This window comes from Danio rerio, chromosome 19 (genome assembly GCF_049306965.1).
Source record: "Danio rerio strain Tuebingen ecotype United States chromosome 19, GRCz12tu, whole genome shotgun sequence".
NCBI lineage: Eukaryota > Metazoa > Chordata > Actinopteri > Cypriniformes > Danionidae > Danio > Danio rerio.
This window is the reverse complement of record NC_133194.1, coordinates 16,486,947-16,504,371: the sequence shown is the minus strand read 5'-3', so window position 1 is coordinate 16,504,371 and position 17,425 is coordinate 16,486,947. Positions and strand designations below refer to the sequence as shown.

Sequence of the window (17,425 nt, the reverse complement as noted above, 5' to 3'; positions counted from 1 at the left end):
ATATATATATATATATATATATATATATATATATATATATATATATATATATATATATATATATATATATATATATGTTACCAGGACTGGGGTGGAGTGACAGGAGACCACAGGAGGTAAGATCCAATATGCAGTTTATTCAAACGTCAGGCAAGCAATGGTCATCAGGTGCAAACAGGTATATTAAGGCAGTCCAGAATCGTCGTCAATATAACAGGCAAAAGGTCGAAAGGCAGGCGGCTAAACAGGATAACTGGGATACAAGGCTAAGATCGAAACACGGAGAAACAAGACAGGGAAACGCGTTGTAATGTTACTGGGAGAACAAGACTCGGCCACCTGGTAGCGTGAGAGGGTGGCTTATGAATGGGATGTAATTAGTCTGTGAACAAGGCTCAGCTGGTGCTTGCAATCAGGATACATGAGTGAGCAGGCGTGTGTGTTTGGGAGCAGTGCATGTATGAATGTGTAGTCCTGGGGAATGCGGAAATGAAGTCCTGAGTTCGTGTGAGAACCAGCGATCCTCTGGGGAGCGATCGCTGGTTGTGACATAGCCCCCCCTCTAGGAGTGGATTCCAGACACTCCACTTACTGTTCAGGCGGGAGGCGGAGCAGAGGCAGAACAGGGGGAGGGATGGAGGGCCAGGACCATGCAGCTGGGGCGTACCTGGGGCGTGGAGCTGCGGAGGGCCTGGAGACTGGAGCTGCGGAAGACCCGGAGAGTGGAGCTGCAGTGGTCCTGGATCGCGTGGCAGCGAAGGACCTGGAGTCCTGCGAGGAGCTGGCAGGGCTGGAGGCTTGAAGGGAGCCGGCAGGGCGAGTTGTCTGGATGGCGCCGACAGGACGAGGAGTCTGGATGGCGCCGACAGGGCGAGGAGCTGTGGCCGTTCTGGTAGCTCCGGCAGCGGCGGACACTCGGAAAGCTCAGGCGGCGACGGCGACCACTCGGGAAGCTCAGGCGGCGGCGGCGACCACTCGGGAAGCTCAGGCGGCGGTGGCGACCACTCAGGAAGCTCAGGCGGCGGCGGCGACCACTCGGGAAGCTCAGGCGGCGGCGGCGACCACTCGGGAAGCTCAGGCGGCGGCGACCACTCGGGAAGCTCCGGCGGCGGCGGCGGCGGCGACCACTCGGGAAGCTCAGGTGGTGACCACTCGGGAAGCTCAGGCGGCGGCGGTGGCTCTGACTGAGGCATCGGCTCTGGCTGAGGCGCTGGCAGCGGCGTCGACTCTGGCTGAGGCGTTGGCGGCGTCGGCTCTGGCTGAGGCGCTGGCTGCGACGTTGGCTCTGGCTGAGGCGTTGGCTGCAACGTCGGCTCTGGCTGAGGCGCTGGCTGCGGCGTAGGCTCTGGCTGAGGCGCTGGCTGCGGCGTCGGCTCTGGCTCTGACTGAGGCGTTGGTTGCGGCATCGGCTCGGGCAACTCTGGCGGTGGCAGCTCTGGCGGTGGCAGCTCTGGCGGTGGCAGCTCTGGCGGTGGCAGCTCTAGAGGATCTGGCAGCTCTGGACGGTCTGGCAGCTCTGGACGGTCTGGCAGCACAGGACGGTCTGGTAGCACTGGACGGTCTGGCAGCACTGGACGGTCTGGCAGCACTGGACGGTCTGGCAGCACTGGAGGGACTGGCAGCACTGGAGGGACTGGCAGCACTGGAGGGACTGGCAGCACTGGAGGGACTGGCAGTACTGGAGGGACTGGCAGCACTGGAGGGAATGGCAGCTCTGGAGTTGGCCTTTCAGGAGCAGGAACAGACTTTGAACAGGAAGCCATCTTGTGATCTAGCTGGCTGGGAGCGGCCATCTTGTGAGCTGGCTTTGGACAATGGGTCGCAAGCCCCGTAGCCAGCGGGTCTTGCTCTCTACAGCCCCCCCCCCAAAAGATTATTTGGATTTTCGTCCACCTCTCCTATGGTGAACGAAGATCCACTCATTTGGAGAGCCAGATCGATAAATTGTGCCAGTGTCCAGTGGGGATTGTGCAGTGGCATGTAGGAGTACAGTGGTTCAGCAAGTCCTCCGCGAAAGAAAATCATTAAACATAACTCACTCATAGATGTCAGATGTGAAAGTTCAATGAATTTCTCCACGTACTCCTCAATTGACCGGGCATCCTGACGGAGGCGCATGATTTGAATACCCGCTGGATCCATGTTCTGGCCGAGTCTTCTGTTACCAGGACTGGGGTGGAGTGACAGGAGACCACAGGAGGTAAGATCCAATATGCAGTTTATTCAAACGTCAGGCAAGCAATGGTCATCAGGTGCAAACAGGTATATTAAGGCAGTCCAGAATCGTCGTCAATATAACAGGCAAAAGGTCGAAAGGCAGGCGGCTAAACAGGATAACTGGGATACAAGGCTAAGATCGAAACACGGAGAAACAAGACAGGGAAACGCGTTGTAATGTTACTGGGAGAACAAGACTCGGCCACCTGGTAGCGTGAGAGGGTGGCTTATGAATGGGATGTAATCAGTCTGTGAACAAGGCTCAGCTGGTGCTTGCAATCAGGATACATGAGTGAGCAGGCGTGTGTGTTTGGGAGCAGTGCATGTATGAATGTGTAGTCCTGGGGAATGCGGAAATGAAGTCCTGAGTTCGTGTGAGAACCAGCGATCCTCTGGGGAGCGATCGCTGGTTGTGACAATATATATATATATATATATATATATATATATATATATATATATATATATATATATATATATATATATATATATATTTGCACTCTTTCAACATAAAGGTTGTGATTTAACTTTTCAACTATGAAAACAAGTTTTACAAAGATATATTGTACCACTGAATATTCAAAACTTAAGGTGGTGAACTAGCAGTGTTATGCTGCTTTGAAACATCACTATCACTGTAAACAACAGGCTGATAAAAATATAATTAAATACAAATTAACAGGAGGAGGTATTTAAAACCTTCGTTCTCCGTGACACTAGGCTGAATATCTTTGCAGTTGAACAATGCAACATCCGTTATTGGCGTAGAGCCCACAAAACTGTTGCGCATGGAAAAAAACTTTCAATGCTTTTCTCACCACTTTTGGAGCTGGTAGCTACAGTTGAAGCAGTGCAGGAAGCCGGAGATGCAGGAACACTGGAAGATGCTTCCACAACAACACCAAGGCGCCGCTTCAAGTGAGATTTCAGATTAGTCGTACTGCCCGTGTATTTTACAGATGCGCGGCACATTTTGCAAATTGCATCTGTCCTGTCAAGTCGTCCATCCTTAAATCCATAATGTTGCCATACTTTAGATTTAAAACTCAGTGGGGAATAAAATGTTTGTTTTGCTTCTCGCGCTTTCTGAGGGCGCACCACTAGCTTCATCCGCACACCTGATACACTGAGTTGTAGTGTAAGTGTACACATCCGCAAGTCCGTTGCTAAGGCATACTTTATGTAGGTTGATTAAATTATGCGCCAAAAACAGGTTGAAAACACTTGTTAATAAATAAAAAAACACATTCTATAATAAAAATATAAGTTGTATCTTGGAAAAACCGATGCATCTCGCAAAAACCGATGCATCTCGATTTGCTTCCAAAATTTCAATTTTCCTCTGCTGCTCTACCGATGCACTCGCATCGTGCACGCGCATGACCGCGTATCGATACATACCGGTTAATCTTCCCATCCCTAATAGACAGTCCTGAGTGAGAAGCAGCCGCCCGACACTGTCCCAACACTGTTTATGCCCCACGAACTGAGCCAAGGGGGTACTTAATAGGTTCTGAAACAAACGTCTAGGTGTGAAAGCACCCTAAGAGGCATCATAAATGTAAAATTTTAGATTTCAGAAATGAACACTGCAGTCTTCATTGACTGCTTTTTTCTGAGCCACTTTTTTTTTTTTAATTTTTAGTTTTTCACAGAGTGAACATTAGTCCTGTTATAAATCTTGTGTTTGTAGTTCCACTTCTTTTGAAAAGAGCACATCTTATTTGAATTTAAATTGACAGTCAACAAAACAGCACAATTTGGATCAATGTCTAAATCGGGCAGTTTCAAAAAGTTATATACATTTGAGGGTATTTATAGGTATTTTAAGCTGAAACTTCACATACACTCTAGGTTAGAGGTTTTCAAACGGTGGGGGGATGGTGAATGAGAAATTGAGGCATGGCCTCGAGAAAATTATTATAATGATTTTTATGTGTTCAGTAGAGTGAAACTGATGATTAATGTAAGCTCCACATCTAAGGCACATATCAGGCACATGTAGAGTTAATACGTTTGAGTAAAACATACAAACAAAATGGACTGGGTGCTTTTTAAAACAAATGACAGTGAATGAAAGTAAAACCGGTAAGCCGTCTGACAAAAAAGTGGCTTTCTAAATCAAATCCCTTCTGGAACTTTCACTAACTTTGAAGACACTACTGACTATGTTTACATGGCCATCTATTATCTAGTTATTTGCCTTAATAGGCAGTAATATAATTAAGGTGTGTGTGGGGAAGGCATGATCGAACACCCAAAAAGGGGGGAGAGCATGCGGAGACACCGGTGGCTGGTCAGTGGTCCATTCATAAATAATCAGTAACACCTGTATTTTCTAGTGACTGGGCTGGAGAGACAGCTTCATAAGAGGAGGAGAATGAGCAGCCGAGAGATAGGAGAGCTCACACACATTCACACACAGCAACCAGCACTACACTAAATAAAATGAACAGTTGTGCTTACCTGATATTGCCGACCCTTCTTCCCACAATCCGAACAAACTTTACTACAAGGTGTTTAGGTGAAGTGCTTTCATGTAAGAGTTTCAAGTAATTTTGGGTGACTTTAACTGTAGTTCGGCAGTTTCACTTTCACTCATGATCATTTCATTCATGCCCCCATGACAAACTGTGGTATTGGCGCAAGGAGTAAGGATTGGTGGAAGAGTGTCATGGAATTTAATAACGCATGCCGAATGAAAAAAAAAAACTTCCGCATTTCGTCTTGTGTGCGTCTGCAATCTTGTGGGAAAATATGGCGAAAAGTTCTACATGATGGTAATAGTTTGATTGCAGTGTTTACTAATTCAGTTATGACTTAGTCGTATTAAGGCATTTAAAAATCGCTGTTTACAAGGGTGTCTCTTAATCAAAGTATTGTCTTAATTGTATGAAAATCTATTAAAGTATTATTGTCCATGTAAATGTGATCAATGTTCAACTCAACCACACAACCACTCAACTGCAAACTTGGCTTTGTGAAGCAGCATTTTCTGTATGTACGCACATCAAAAGCAAGTATGCTATGGCACCAGTGTTATAAAGGTTACTTCCAAACTGTTGCATAGAGATCAAATATTTAAATGGATCCGCAGCTCAATGATGTATACTTCTCGTATGCTAGGGCGCAGCCTATGCGTGGATGCATAGCCCTCGCCGTGGCCGTTGGCGTCACTGACGCGCACCTCTCAAAAAATGTAACTACACGTCGCAACGACGCGTAGCGCAAGCTCTGTGATTGTTCGGGTTGGTAGCGCTTACAAGTGTGTCTGAGACTGAAAGCCGCGCGAGCCTGATGGAGCGACTGTTTACAAGTGTCATGTCCCGTGAAATAGCTTTGGATGGAATGTTTTGTTATGTGTATACCTTATGCTTAAAGTTGTTGCAAGTCCCCCAGTTCCTGTCTCAAAATGAGCGAGTTTGAACCATTTGTACATTAAGCGTTCAGAAAAAAAAAAAGAAAAAAAAACAGCAAAGAAACTCGACAGAGAGGAACATAAACACCTCACTGCCAGCTAGCGTTTGGGAAGTGTTATTGCAGAGCAACAGAAACAGTGCTCAAAAGTATGAATGCACAGCTACCCGCGTTGCATGTACCGTGGGTCATGACGATCACTTGACGCAGAAGTATAAACCAAGCTTTAATACTGTGCTTACAACGTACGTCCATCTCGCAAATGTACTGTCTTTTGCCGTTTTCATCTATTTGCCGCTTTTTCACTGTGCTTAATGTTATTGCGAACTGGGGTGAGCCAATAGCCTCAGACCTCAAACTCAGAAGCTGAAATCATTCCATATTCAAATTAAAAAGTTCCAATAGCCAGAGGGAGATTAATGACAACAAACACTTATATTCACTAGCCATGAACAGGAAATAGAACTGCACAATTTTTTATTTGTTAATGTCTTGCTGGCAAAAAGGTTGTTGTACCGAGTAAAATATTACTGAAAATTTATTAGTAATGCCTTACACTACTGCGTTAAAGGAAAAATTAATACTTTACTGTAATAAATTACTTTTGTAACGCATTACTTCCAACACTGTATGGTACACAATTAATTACAGCGGAAGATGACTTACTGTTAGTCATGTCAGGAATCCAACCAAGTTGTCCATACAGAAACAGGCAACAGGCTCAGCCTTCACAACTGAATCAGTTAAGCTATATTTATGTTTGAATGTAATTAATGCTTTCCCAGGGATGAGTTGCGATTAGAAGGGCATCCGCTGTGTAAAACATGTGCTGGATAAGTTTTGGTTCGTTCTGCTGTGGCAACCCCGGAGTAATAAAGGGACTAAGCTGAAAAGAAAATGAATGAATGAATGTAATTAATGCTACACACTTTAAACACGCTAGTAAAATTGGCGAGATTTTGGGAGGTGGGGGTTGTCTTAAAAGGTTGAAAACCCCTGGTCTAGTAACATCAGAGACTTAATTTACATTTTAAAACAAGGCATAGGTCCCCTGTAATGTAAGTTTTCTGACCTCATTTACAAAGCTTTCTTAAGAAAATATAATTTAAATTTAAGTCAAACTAAAACAGTTCTTTTTTCATGATTATAACAATTGCACACTTTACACAAAATAAGCATACTACATTTCTTAATATTTTCTGGACAAACAAATTCAGGATTCATAAGTCTAAGAGAACAATATCAAAATCAGTTATCTGATAGCTTTAAAAATCGAGCACAAAAATAACAAAAATACATGAAGCCATTGTGTTTATTTGAGCTATTTTTGGCAATTCATTTTATTTTGTATGTGCATTTGCTAGACTTAAACCTGGCAGGAATTTTTTCATAACATTACAACTCATTACATTGCGCTACCATCCTGTTTGCTTTTTGTGATGCTGAGTAAAGCAAATATTATGTGAGAAAATAAAGTAGATTGAGACTTGTTCTCCCTCCTGTCGTGCTGGGAATTGATAGGATTGCAAAAAGTGGGCAGTACATACTAGAACATACTAGTACATGCGTCACTGGAAAAAGAAAGTGGCAACATTCATAAAAAAAAATAAAATAAAAAAATAAAAACATCTATTGCATCAATTCAGCAATAATCACCCAATGTGGTAAAGTAAACATGCTGAATTTTGGAAATATTCCCTAAAATATGACGCATTTGGCTTCAATACATGTTATCTGTACCTCCCTGCTCATAGATGTGCATCCATCGTCACACACGAAGCATAATCTCACCTCCCATTCGCCTCACGGTTAGCGCGCTAAACTACGGCAGCTCATTCATACATTCAGCCTCTCTCTCACACACACACACACTCTCTCTCTTTCTCTCTCTCTCCCTATGACTCACTCGCTCTCAGCCTCACAGCCTTCACTCAAAACCTGACCGCTCTCACATATTAGCAAGGCTGAAGAGGAGACCTGCAGCTATCAGGTAAAACACATTGTTGATTACTAGTCTAATCTGCTTGACCACCAGATTTCAAACACAACAACCACGCCTGCAGAGCTCACATTAATGCCATCAGGATGCTGCTTGTCTTTAAGGGTGTTCAGCTTACTGTGTTGATTGTGTTTATGTTTGTTCTGAATTGTAAGAGTTATATATGTCTGGTAGTACAGTGTGTACTGGCTGACGTTGAGTCTGCTGTGTGCAGCCTGTAGTGTACTGTGTGTGTGTGCGTGTGTGTGTGTGTGTGTGTGTGTGTTTAAATGGCTGCCAGTACAGAAGGCAAGGAAAGAGAGGATGAATGGACTGACTGTACTGCGTATGTGTCCTCCTTTACGCTGCTGCCGTATGAATGAGACTCGGGGCGGATGGATGCCGGGGGTGGCCCAGGGCTCTTTCAATGGAGGGAGGGGAAATTTAAATCCCTGGACATGGACATGAACGAGGTGGATAGATGGATGAAAGTCACTGGGTTTGGGTTGATGGTTTGATATTAAAAGGTGCACTGGAGAGACTGGGATGAATAGATGTATAGGGAGAAGGCAGCTTATCTAGAATGCCTGACACAGGTTTTTTAGTGCATCAGCCGAGGCAGAATGACTGCAGAGCAGAGATGCTTTGTGTTGTTTATCTCTATCTGCATGAGTAATGTTTATGCAATGGGAAGTTATATGGACAGGTTTTATGTTGGGGGGGCATCCAGTAACTGCAGATAGAACAATTGTTGCTCTGAAATATGATCTTGATGTGTTTATTCTTATTATTACTTTCGACGACTACATATTTGAGCATTTTATGTAATGTTTGATTTAATATGAGCCATGCTAGTGCAGTTTTTAATCTTGGTTTGCTAATTTGAACAGGATTTAATTAGCATGTAAGTAAAAAAACAATAGATTCTGATACTGTTCTATTTATTTATTGTACTTTTAATTTGAATATAATTTAATTTGAATAATGATTTCAATATGATTTAATTAGTATGTAAGTAAGGGTGCTTTCACACTAGCACTTTTGGCCCGCACCGGAGTTCATTTGACGTCAAAGTACAGTGCGTTTAGTTAGTGTGAACGTGTCTTCTGAACTCGGGTGTGCAGCCGTGAACCATACCTGAGTCTGCTTGAAAGAGTTGGTCTAGGGTACAGATCATGTGAACTCTGGTACCGTTCACTTCTGATATGAACGCAATCGTACCAAATAACTGAAGTGAACCGCAAACTGTACAACAAAGTTAATGTGTATGTCTGTGTATCACCTACCTTGGTGACAAGCGAGACTGACGCAATGCAAACAGAGATAATGTCTGCTTGTCTCCCCCAAAAACGGTGATGTTCAGAACGTTTTTAATGTTTTTTTTTTGCGGAAGATAGACGCAAGTGGCTCTCTGAACAGATGTTACTACTTCAATGTGTTAATTTTGACGCCATTCATACCGCAATCAATAAAGCATGTTAACAGATTTTAAATGATTAATGAAGGAATTATAATGCTTTGACATTGTTTAATCTCATTTACAAGCACAGTAGCATATTTAAAGCTGCTGTATAGGCTATTTCTGTCCGTTTGCATCCCGTCCCTTTGCGCCCCCTGGCAGCTTATTCGCAAACTGCGGTCATACACTTAAAACAGAGCAGCAGCTATTTCAAACGGCGGCGTTATATGCTCCGACGGTAATAGCCACTTTGAACTCTCACCTACTGTATGGGAACGTCTTCATTTTGGCGCTTTGCTTTCGTGGCAATCACCTAGCAACAGCTGTACACAAAACAGCAGCTTGATGATGCAATCGTGGGGTTCAGAAGGAAAAAAGACGGTGTGAACACAAACCAGCCGAGAAGGTGGCAAGGGGGACAGTCGAACTTGAGTTTGGTCCGGGCAGTTAAACCAAATGTGAAAGCACCCTAGGAAAACAAATGATTCTGATACTGTTTTATTTATTTATTGTACATTTGATGACCATATATGTGAGCATTTTATTCAATGTTTTATTTAATATGAGTGCATCAGCTTGTTATGCTAACGTGAATATGATTTTCATTTGTTTGTTTTTTAAATCTAAGTAAGAACATAATAGATTCTGGTATTGTTTTTTTTCCTTGTCCATCACCTCCTGTCTAGAGAGATGAGGATTTTTGGAAAGAAGGGGGGCACCTTGGCTTGTCAGGCGCTCACTCTGTAGTCAGGGAGGATGCTGGGAGATAAATTTAGCCCTCCAGCTTTGCTTCCATCTGCCATTGCATGGTTTAGGGCCGTTGCCATAGGAACCACCACTGGGTGCCCATTAGTGTGTGAGAGGGAAAATTGGCAAGGTTTCTTAAACGTATTTAAACAACATATTTTAGATTTGGTTAAGTACAGTGTAAAGCTTCTGTTTCGTGAGGATGAAGATTTATTCCCGGTTTCTAACCATTTGAAGCTGGCAGGGTTACACTGTGGATTGGTAAGACTCGTCATTGACCTCATTATAAAATATTGTAAAATGCTCACAGGTGTCACAAATCGGATATTTTCACTTTCAGTTTAGTACAGATGATCCCCTTTGCTTTGTCTGCAGTACCATCGTGAGTCAACATGATTACCTGCAGAGATTTTATGAGTTTAGCTTTAAAATTTTCTCTTGTGTTTCCAGTAAAATTCTAATCCTAACTCCTAATCCAGAACATGTTTGTTTGCAAACCAGCTCAGTGAAGACAGATACATCTCTCTGTAGAAAGGAGATGTGTAGTTTGAATACAGAATTGCAGAACAGTTATAGAACTGTGCCTGAGCTAAAATGAGTCATTATGATGTGCCACTGCAGTCTGTGATTCAAGGTCGCCAGTGTTTTTGAGTGGGAGGACAGAACAGGTGGTTCTAGAGAGATGAATGCTTGCTTGACTCACATCCAAGTCCAGACAACCACCATGTTTTAGGCCTCCTACACTATCCGTTCGACCTACATATGCTCATCGAACCCAGCAAACCACAGAATGGCATGTGAATGCAGCTAAGTCACTTGTTTTTTAGGATTAGATTTTATTGTTTCAACCTTTCTGTTTTGAAGTCTTCAAACCGCAGTATTTTTTGTTAAAACTTGAAGATTTGCTTAGGTTTTCAGTGGTGTTGGTTAATTTTCCATCAATCAATTTTTTGGGGGTATTTGAAAGTACTCATCCCTTATCATATTATCTACTGTCCATAATAATACACTCATCAGTATGTTCTTTTTCCACTATAATTGGAAGTCTGTGAACACTTAGAGTTGGATTCACAAGAGCATTGTGCTGGAATGTATAGTTGGCACTCATTTTCATATGTACCAGCAGGATCTCCTGTGGTTCCACACCTAGCCGCCCCCTAAAGCTAAGCGTGGGTGCCAATACCAGCTGGTCAGTGAGTGGGATGCCTAATTCCTTATTGTGTTCTTGTGAAAGCAGTGTCAGAGTGTGTTTTCACAAACATCAGTGCTATCTTAAATTAGGATTTTGTTAAACATTATAAAGAATCTGTAATTCTCACTCTGTTAAACTGTACTTCTGCCATTTATTGAGATTGAATCTGAGAAAACAAAAATAAGGTTAGCTTTAATCCTATTATATATATTTTTTAAAATGTAAAAGTCTTTCTCCAGTGTTGAGGAAAAAAAAACAATATAATAAAATTGGTGTGATGGAACAGGACTGCTTTCAAGTGTTCACATGTGTACTCTCGAGTAGTCTATTTGTGAGCTAGAGCTATTTGAGTATTACACGTTAATACAGAAAGTGGTGTGTATTGTATTCCAATAGCAGTTTATTGCAGTCTGACTAATTCTTTTTTTTTCTGGTATTTTCTAGAATTCCAATCTCTGAAGTGGATCATCTGTCAACCATATTTGGAACATAAAGCATCTGCAGAACACAGAAATTGAGAACCAGACAGAGCATTCATGGAAAAGCCTAGCTATTTTGGATTTCTAAGAACAAGAAAGAACAAGAAACAGGACAGACAAAAGTTTTCACTTTAACTGATAAGTTGTAGCTGTGTTTTATATAATTCATTGGAAGAAGCTCTTCTACCATCAAGCAATAATGCATACAGAACATTTCAGCTATGACCAACATGTAAAACCCTTGCGTATGTTGAATGGAACAAGGTATTATGCAGTTCTCTGAATTCATTGAATCAATTGGTCATTCATACAGTCTGGAATAAATAGCACCTTAGGCTTTCATCCCATTTTATGGAGGCTTTGCATAGCCAGGCGACCACTGGGGAGCAATCTGGAGGTTTAGCAAAGCAGAATGAGACCCCAGTGGATAACCCTAAGCCACAGTATCATGAAGAGAAAAAGGTTGTCACCCAGGTGCACCATGCACAGCAGCGGAAACATCTTAATATTGAAAGAAAACGGCTCCGATTACAGAGGAAATCTCTTCAGGAGAGAGATGTTGTTGAAGAGGGAAAGCCACCGAGGGCATCAGGTAGTTCTGAACATCTCAATGCTAACATGAGCCAGGCTAGAGAAATGCCATCTGGAGCTTCATCCTCAGCAGTATCAGCTAAACCCTCTTGTTCCATGGAAGAGGTCTTGGAAGGTACACCAAGACAAAAGCGTGAGCGCAAACCTCAAAAGCCAGGAAAGTATGTGTGTTCATACTGTGGCCGTGCTTGTGCTAAGCCCAGTGTGCTTCAGAAACACATTCGATCCCACACTGGAGAGAGGCCTTACCCTTGTGCACCATGTGGGTTCTCCTTCAAGACTAAAAGTAACCTTTACAAGCACCGAAAGTCCCACACTCATAGGGTGAAGGCTGGTCTGACTGCAGACAGGGAGGGACCAGGTATAAGTTGTTCAGAGGAACCACTTACAGATTCAGATGAAGAAAGCCAACCATCTTCTTATTTAGAAAAACAAAGGATGTCAGTTCAAAACTCAAGTGCTACAGAAAGGTGCTCTGAGGGTCAGTTACAGGAAATAGAGGACTCTCATGCAGTTAAGAAGAGACTTGCAATGCGACTTAGCAGAGGAAGACGTACACCTTTAGGATCATCTGATGAAGCATCCTCATCATTTGGTCAAAGTAGCAAAGGTAGCACAGAGTCCGGCTATTTCTCTCGATCTGAGAGCACAGAAGTCTCTCAAGATAGTCCACCAAACACAAGCGCAAAAAGCTATGCAGAAGTCATCCTTGGAAAGTTTGGTCGCCTTGGTCATTTGCAGAGGACTTCTCATCAACAACATGCCCATCCTGCTGGACAAGAAGGGAAAAGAATTCCATTTAACGTTCCCAAAAAGCAAGTCATTGACCACATCACTAAACTCATCACCATAAATGAGGCTGTTGTTGACACCAGTAAGATTGACAGTGTCAAGCCCAGAAGGTTCTCACTTTCTCGGAGAAGCAGCACAGAATTGAAAGTAGTCTCTTCCAAAGAGCCATTTCTTCACAGTCCAAAAGAAATAGACATAAGTGCAAAAAGTAGTGGTTCCATCACTCTTGGTGTACCATGTGAGAAATTTCAACATCATTCTCTTAGTATCCCACAAACTGAATCAACATCCACTGCTCCTCTTTTGAGAAGTCACTCCATGCCCTCAGATGCAAGTACTAGTGACGTGTCTGAAACTTCCCGTAGCCTTCGCCTTAGCCAATCCTTTGATGACCCGCAACCAATTCAGAATCGGCGCCATGGAATGCTAAGACGACAGCCTGCAATTGAATTGCCAATTGGCGCTGAATTAACAATGGAGGAACAATCCTATTCCACCTCATCATTTCATCACCCAGTTACTACAATGCCTGATCCCAGCCAGAAACAAGAGCAATTTGAGTGCGGTGCTTGTCGTATTGTTTGTAATGACGTGGAGAGATATCAAAAACACAAACAACACTGTTGCACAGTTCATATTTCTCAACAATCTGAAATTCCTGTTTATCAAGTAGATGAATCCACAAGAACATTTACATCCCGTTCTGGTGCTTTTGCATTTAGAAAAAGAAGAAAAGAAGAGAGTATTGAATTTGAAGATCCTTCTTTACCCTCAGTCTCTTATATACCACTGCGAGGGTATGCACCATCTTGTGAACAACCTATTAAAAGGACACATGAACTAGGTCAAGAATACTGCACAGAAGGTTCTTTGAAAGGAATATCTGTCATTCAGCATACCAGTTCATTTGAGAAACATGATAATAGTAAAACGGACGAACCCTCTCACACTCATGGTGTTTCCCACACTTCTCCTCATCCACAGACAAAGCAGCAAGCAACTAAACTATCCTTCCGTAAACTTGTACGCCAACAAAATGTCCAGGTACCAGAGATTCTGGTCACAGAAGATTCAAACACGGAAGCCATGGCAGTCTCACCCCCTCCGATTGTCCCTAAAATGAAGGACACTGAAAAAGTCAGTGAGTTCCAGTGGCCTCAGAGAAGTCCAACTTTGGCCCAACTTCCAATTGAGAAGTTGCCACCTAAAAAGAAACGTCTTCGTCTTGCAGAAGCAGCACAGTCTTCAGGGGATTCAAGCTTTGAATCAATGTCCCTGCCTCACAGTCCAAGTCAAGACAGTTGCACATCTCACAATTCCAGTAGATCAACTTCTTTTGAAGAAGCTGGAAAAGCTGATGCAGATTTGACACCAACTAGGAGATCAAGAGCCACTCATACTTTGACAGTTCCCATAAATTCTCATAGAGAAATGAGGCGCTCTGCATCTGAGCAGGCACCTCATATACCTCAAACTGCTAACCTTATTACAGAGATTCGCAGTAAATCATTTGACTATAGCAGTTTGTCTCCAGATCGGACCCCAGCAGGATGGAAAGAAAGGCGGAAATGCCTTCTATTGAGGCACAGTGCCGTGAGGGAACCTGAGGAGGAAGACCAAACTACCAAAGTCTTCAACACCAGCTCTCCCACTTGTAGGACTAGCACGTCACCTAGCCATAGCCCAGTCACCTCCTACAGCCCATCCACTCATCACGTGTCTTCAAGCAATACTGTACATTCATTTGGTGAGAAGCAGATCATGAAATCACAGGATGTTTTATCAGAGAATACCCAGCTGAGTACATTGCAGCTGACCCCAGTGATTCATACTGACCACCCCACTACCGTGGGAAGTCTGATTTGTCCATCAGGTGCTGCCAGAGCTCATTATTCTTCAATGTCAACAGGACTCAAGCTTGAAATTCCCATGGAAAAGGACCAACCATACATCACTCATTGTCACCAGCATCAGAATATTGGTTTTGATGTTACTTCAAACCCAGAAGTACTAAGACCTTTACCAGCCCAGAGTATTCCAGTCCGTCTTAATTCACACCTTCCATATCATGCAGGCTCTATTTATACAACAGTTTCACAAACATTTTTTTCAAGGCCCCAGGAACCTTGTTGCTCTGGAGTCAGTTCAGTTGCAGTGGTCTCAAAGTATGAAATTATGGATCAACAACCAGATTCTGAAAGATCTGATTCAGTAAGTGTTGGAGCAACCAAACGTGTCCTGTCGCCCACAAGCAGTAATGAACTCAACCCAGAAAGTGAACAACAGCAGAAACGAGTAAAAGAGGAGGAAGAAAACCAGGAAAATGAAAGGAGAGATGATAAGGTTTTGATTGAATTCAAAAAGGAGGAAATACTGGGTGAGCAAAGTGTCATCTTCCCAACTGAACACAAAGATCCCCCATTTCAGACTCTTAACACGAATCTAACTTTTAGCTGGTGCTTTCTAAACTACATAAAGCCAAATCCATCCATACAGAGTGAACAACAAAACTCAGTCTATTCTTCATGGTGTACAAGTACCCGCAATCCAAACCCTCCTGGCCTAACAAGCAAGGAAATGCTTTCCCTGTTGCAATGCAGGCAGAGACATGAAACACTTCTCTACACCATGGCATCCATGTCACCTTCTTTGGATGTGAAACAAGAGACACCTGACTCCCAAAAGCCTAACGTGACTGAGGTAAATGAAACAAATCTTGTCTTTATTAAGTCAATGATTTAGGCTCTGCTTAGATTCAGCTTTACACTGGAACTAGCTGAATAACTTCTGGAATGGCCATTTCTGTCATTCTGACCATTTGCATATAAGACGTCATAACGTCATATTGTCATGTCATATTTACATTCACATTCATTCATAGCACTTAATATGTTGTTTTCAAAGACATGTCGGATGAAAAGTTAGGGTTTAACTATAGAAAGTGATGTTTTTGTTAGCAGGAAGTTGGTAATCAACTGATGCATTCATATAAGGCAAGGGAATAAGTAATAAAGGCTTAAATGCATGTGGTCAATTTGACCGTTATGGTAATTCAAGGTATAAATACTCAGAAGTCTTTTGTGTTTCATATTTTTTATAATATTTCAATGTTAGAAATAAATATATATATATATATATATATATATATATATATATATATATATATATATATATATATATATATATATATATATATATATATGTATTATCACCCGAGTAGCAGTGAGATGTGGCTGTATATTGGCACTGGTGGAAGGCTTGCATTGGCATGAGGCCGCAGTGTCCTACCAGTGACGATATAGAGCCACATCGCATTGCTACGAGTATGATATTGCATTTATACAACAGTTCAAAGGCATAACTGTGTATATAAAAAGAAAGTCAAACAAAGAGTCTCAAAATCTACTTTCTTCGGCCATTCCTTTACATCTGCAGCTGATGTCAGAACAGCAGAAACCGTTGCTACATCAACAACATCAACGTAGAGCTAGTATTTGAATGATTCTCAAGCATAGTGTTTAAAGTAATGAAAAAATAAATTATTTTAGTTACATTTTAAGATTACCCTGTATTTTCCCTGTATTATATCCCTGTAATTATCCCTGTAATTTCCCTGTATTTCTCTGTTGCAATCAGGAGATCACAATATTTATGTCTAAAAACGTCAAAGCAGCACCAACACTAGCAGATTACCATTGTGTTGTGAAATTATGCTGTTTTTTTTCCCTCTAAGGGCTTATTATGCTGTCTCTGTCACCATTTTGTAGATGAACAATGTCAACCATCTTTGGTCTGCTCAATGACAGGCTGATGGCCGCCGACGTGCTTTCTCTCAGAAATTATAAGATTTAAAATAGGCACTATCCTTATAAGTAAACTGCATAGTTGCAATCTAAACAACTACATTTTTGATTAAAAATGCCTCAAAAGTACATTATGTTGTGCATATTTGTCAAACTGTAAAGTGTCCTCTGCTTGCCGGTGTATGTAGGCTGAGTAATACACAAGGGTAAAGGGTTAAGAGGCTGGACGAGTGCAGCAGAATATCGCATGACTATCTGACAATCAGATTTAAGAACCCGACAGAACTGTTTTATATATATATATATATATATATATATATATATATATATATATATATATATATATATATATATATATATATATATATATATATATATATATATATATATACAACAGTTCTGTCTGGTTCTCAAATCTGATTGGCTGATAGCCGTGCAATATTATGCAATATCAGAACTCCTACAGCCTCTTTACCCTTTGTGTATTACTCCGCCCACATACAGCCAGCAAAAAGCAGACACTACAGATCTAAAGTTTAAAAGATGCTTGCTCAACTGTTTTAACTGTCAGTTTATGATTTGAATCCAATGTGGAAGAAAGTTGTTGCACATACAAAAGGGTTTTTGAAACTCTCCGTGTTTGATTTTGTTTTTATATTCACAGTTATGCCATCAAACTGTTGTATAAACGTAATATCACACTCGTATAAGTGCGATATGGCTGTATATCGGCACTGGTGCGGCCTCGTG

The 17,425-nt window shown here is 42.0% G+C and overlaps 1 protein-coding gene across 6 annotated transcripts in view; it reads left to right on the top strand.

Moving 5' to 3' along the window:
* The window catches only part of hivep3a (HIVEP zinc finger 3a), a 91,145-nt gene that overhangs the window by 51,063 nt on the left and 22,657 nt on the right, over positions 1-17,425 (top strand). For 5 of the 6 annotated variants that reach the window (XR_012394973.1, XR_012394974.1, XM_005159549.6 and 2 more), the window contains one exon: positions 11,455-15,572. Coding sequence is in view for 4 of the 6 variants with exons in the window: in XM_005159549.6 (XP_005159606.1) it covers positions 11,841-15,572 (3,732 nt within the window). In the remaining 2 variants the exon portion in view is untranslated. Of the gene's footprint in view, positions 1-7,563; positions 7,625-11,454; positions 15,573-17,425 lie in introns of those variants that run through there. The other variant, XM_005159548.6, reaches the window with a different exon arrangement.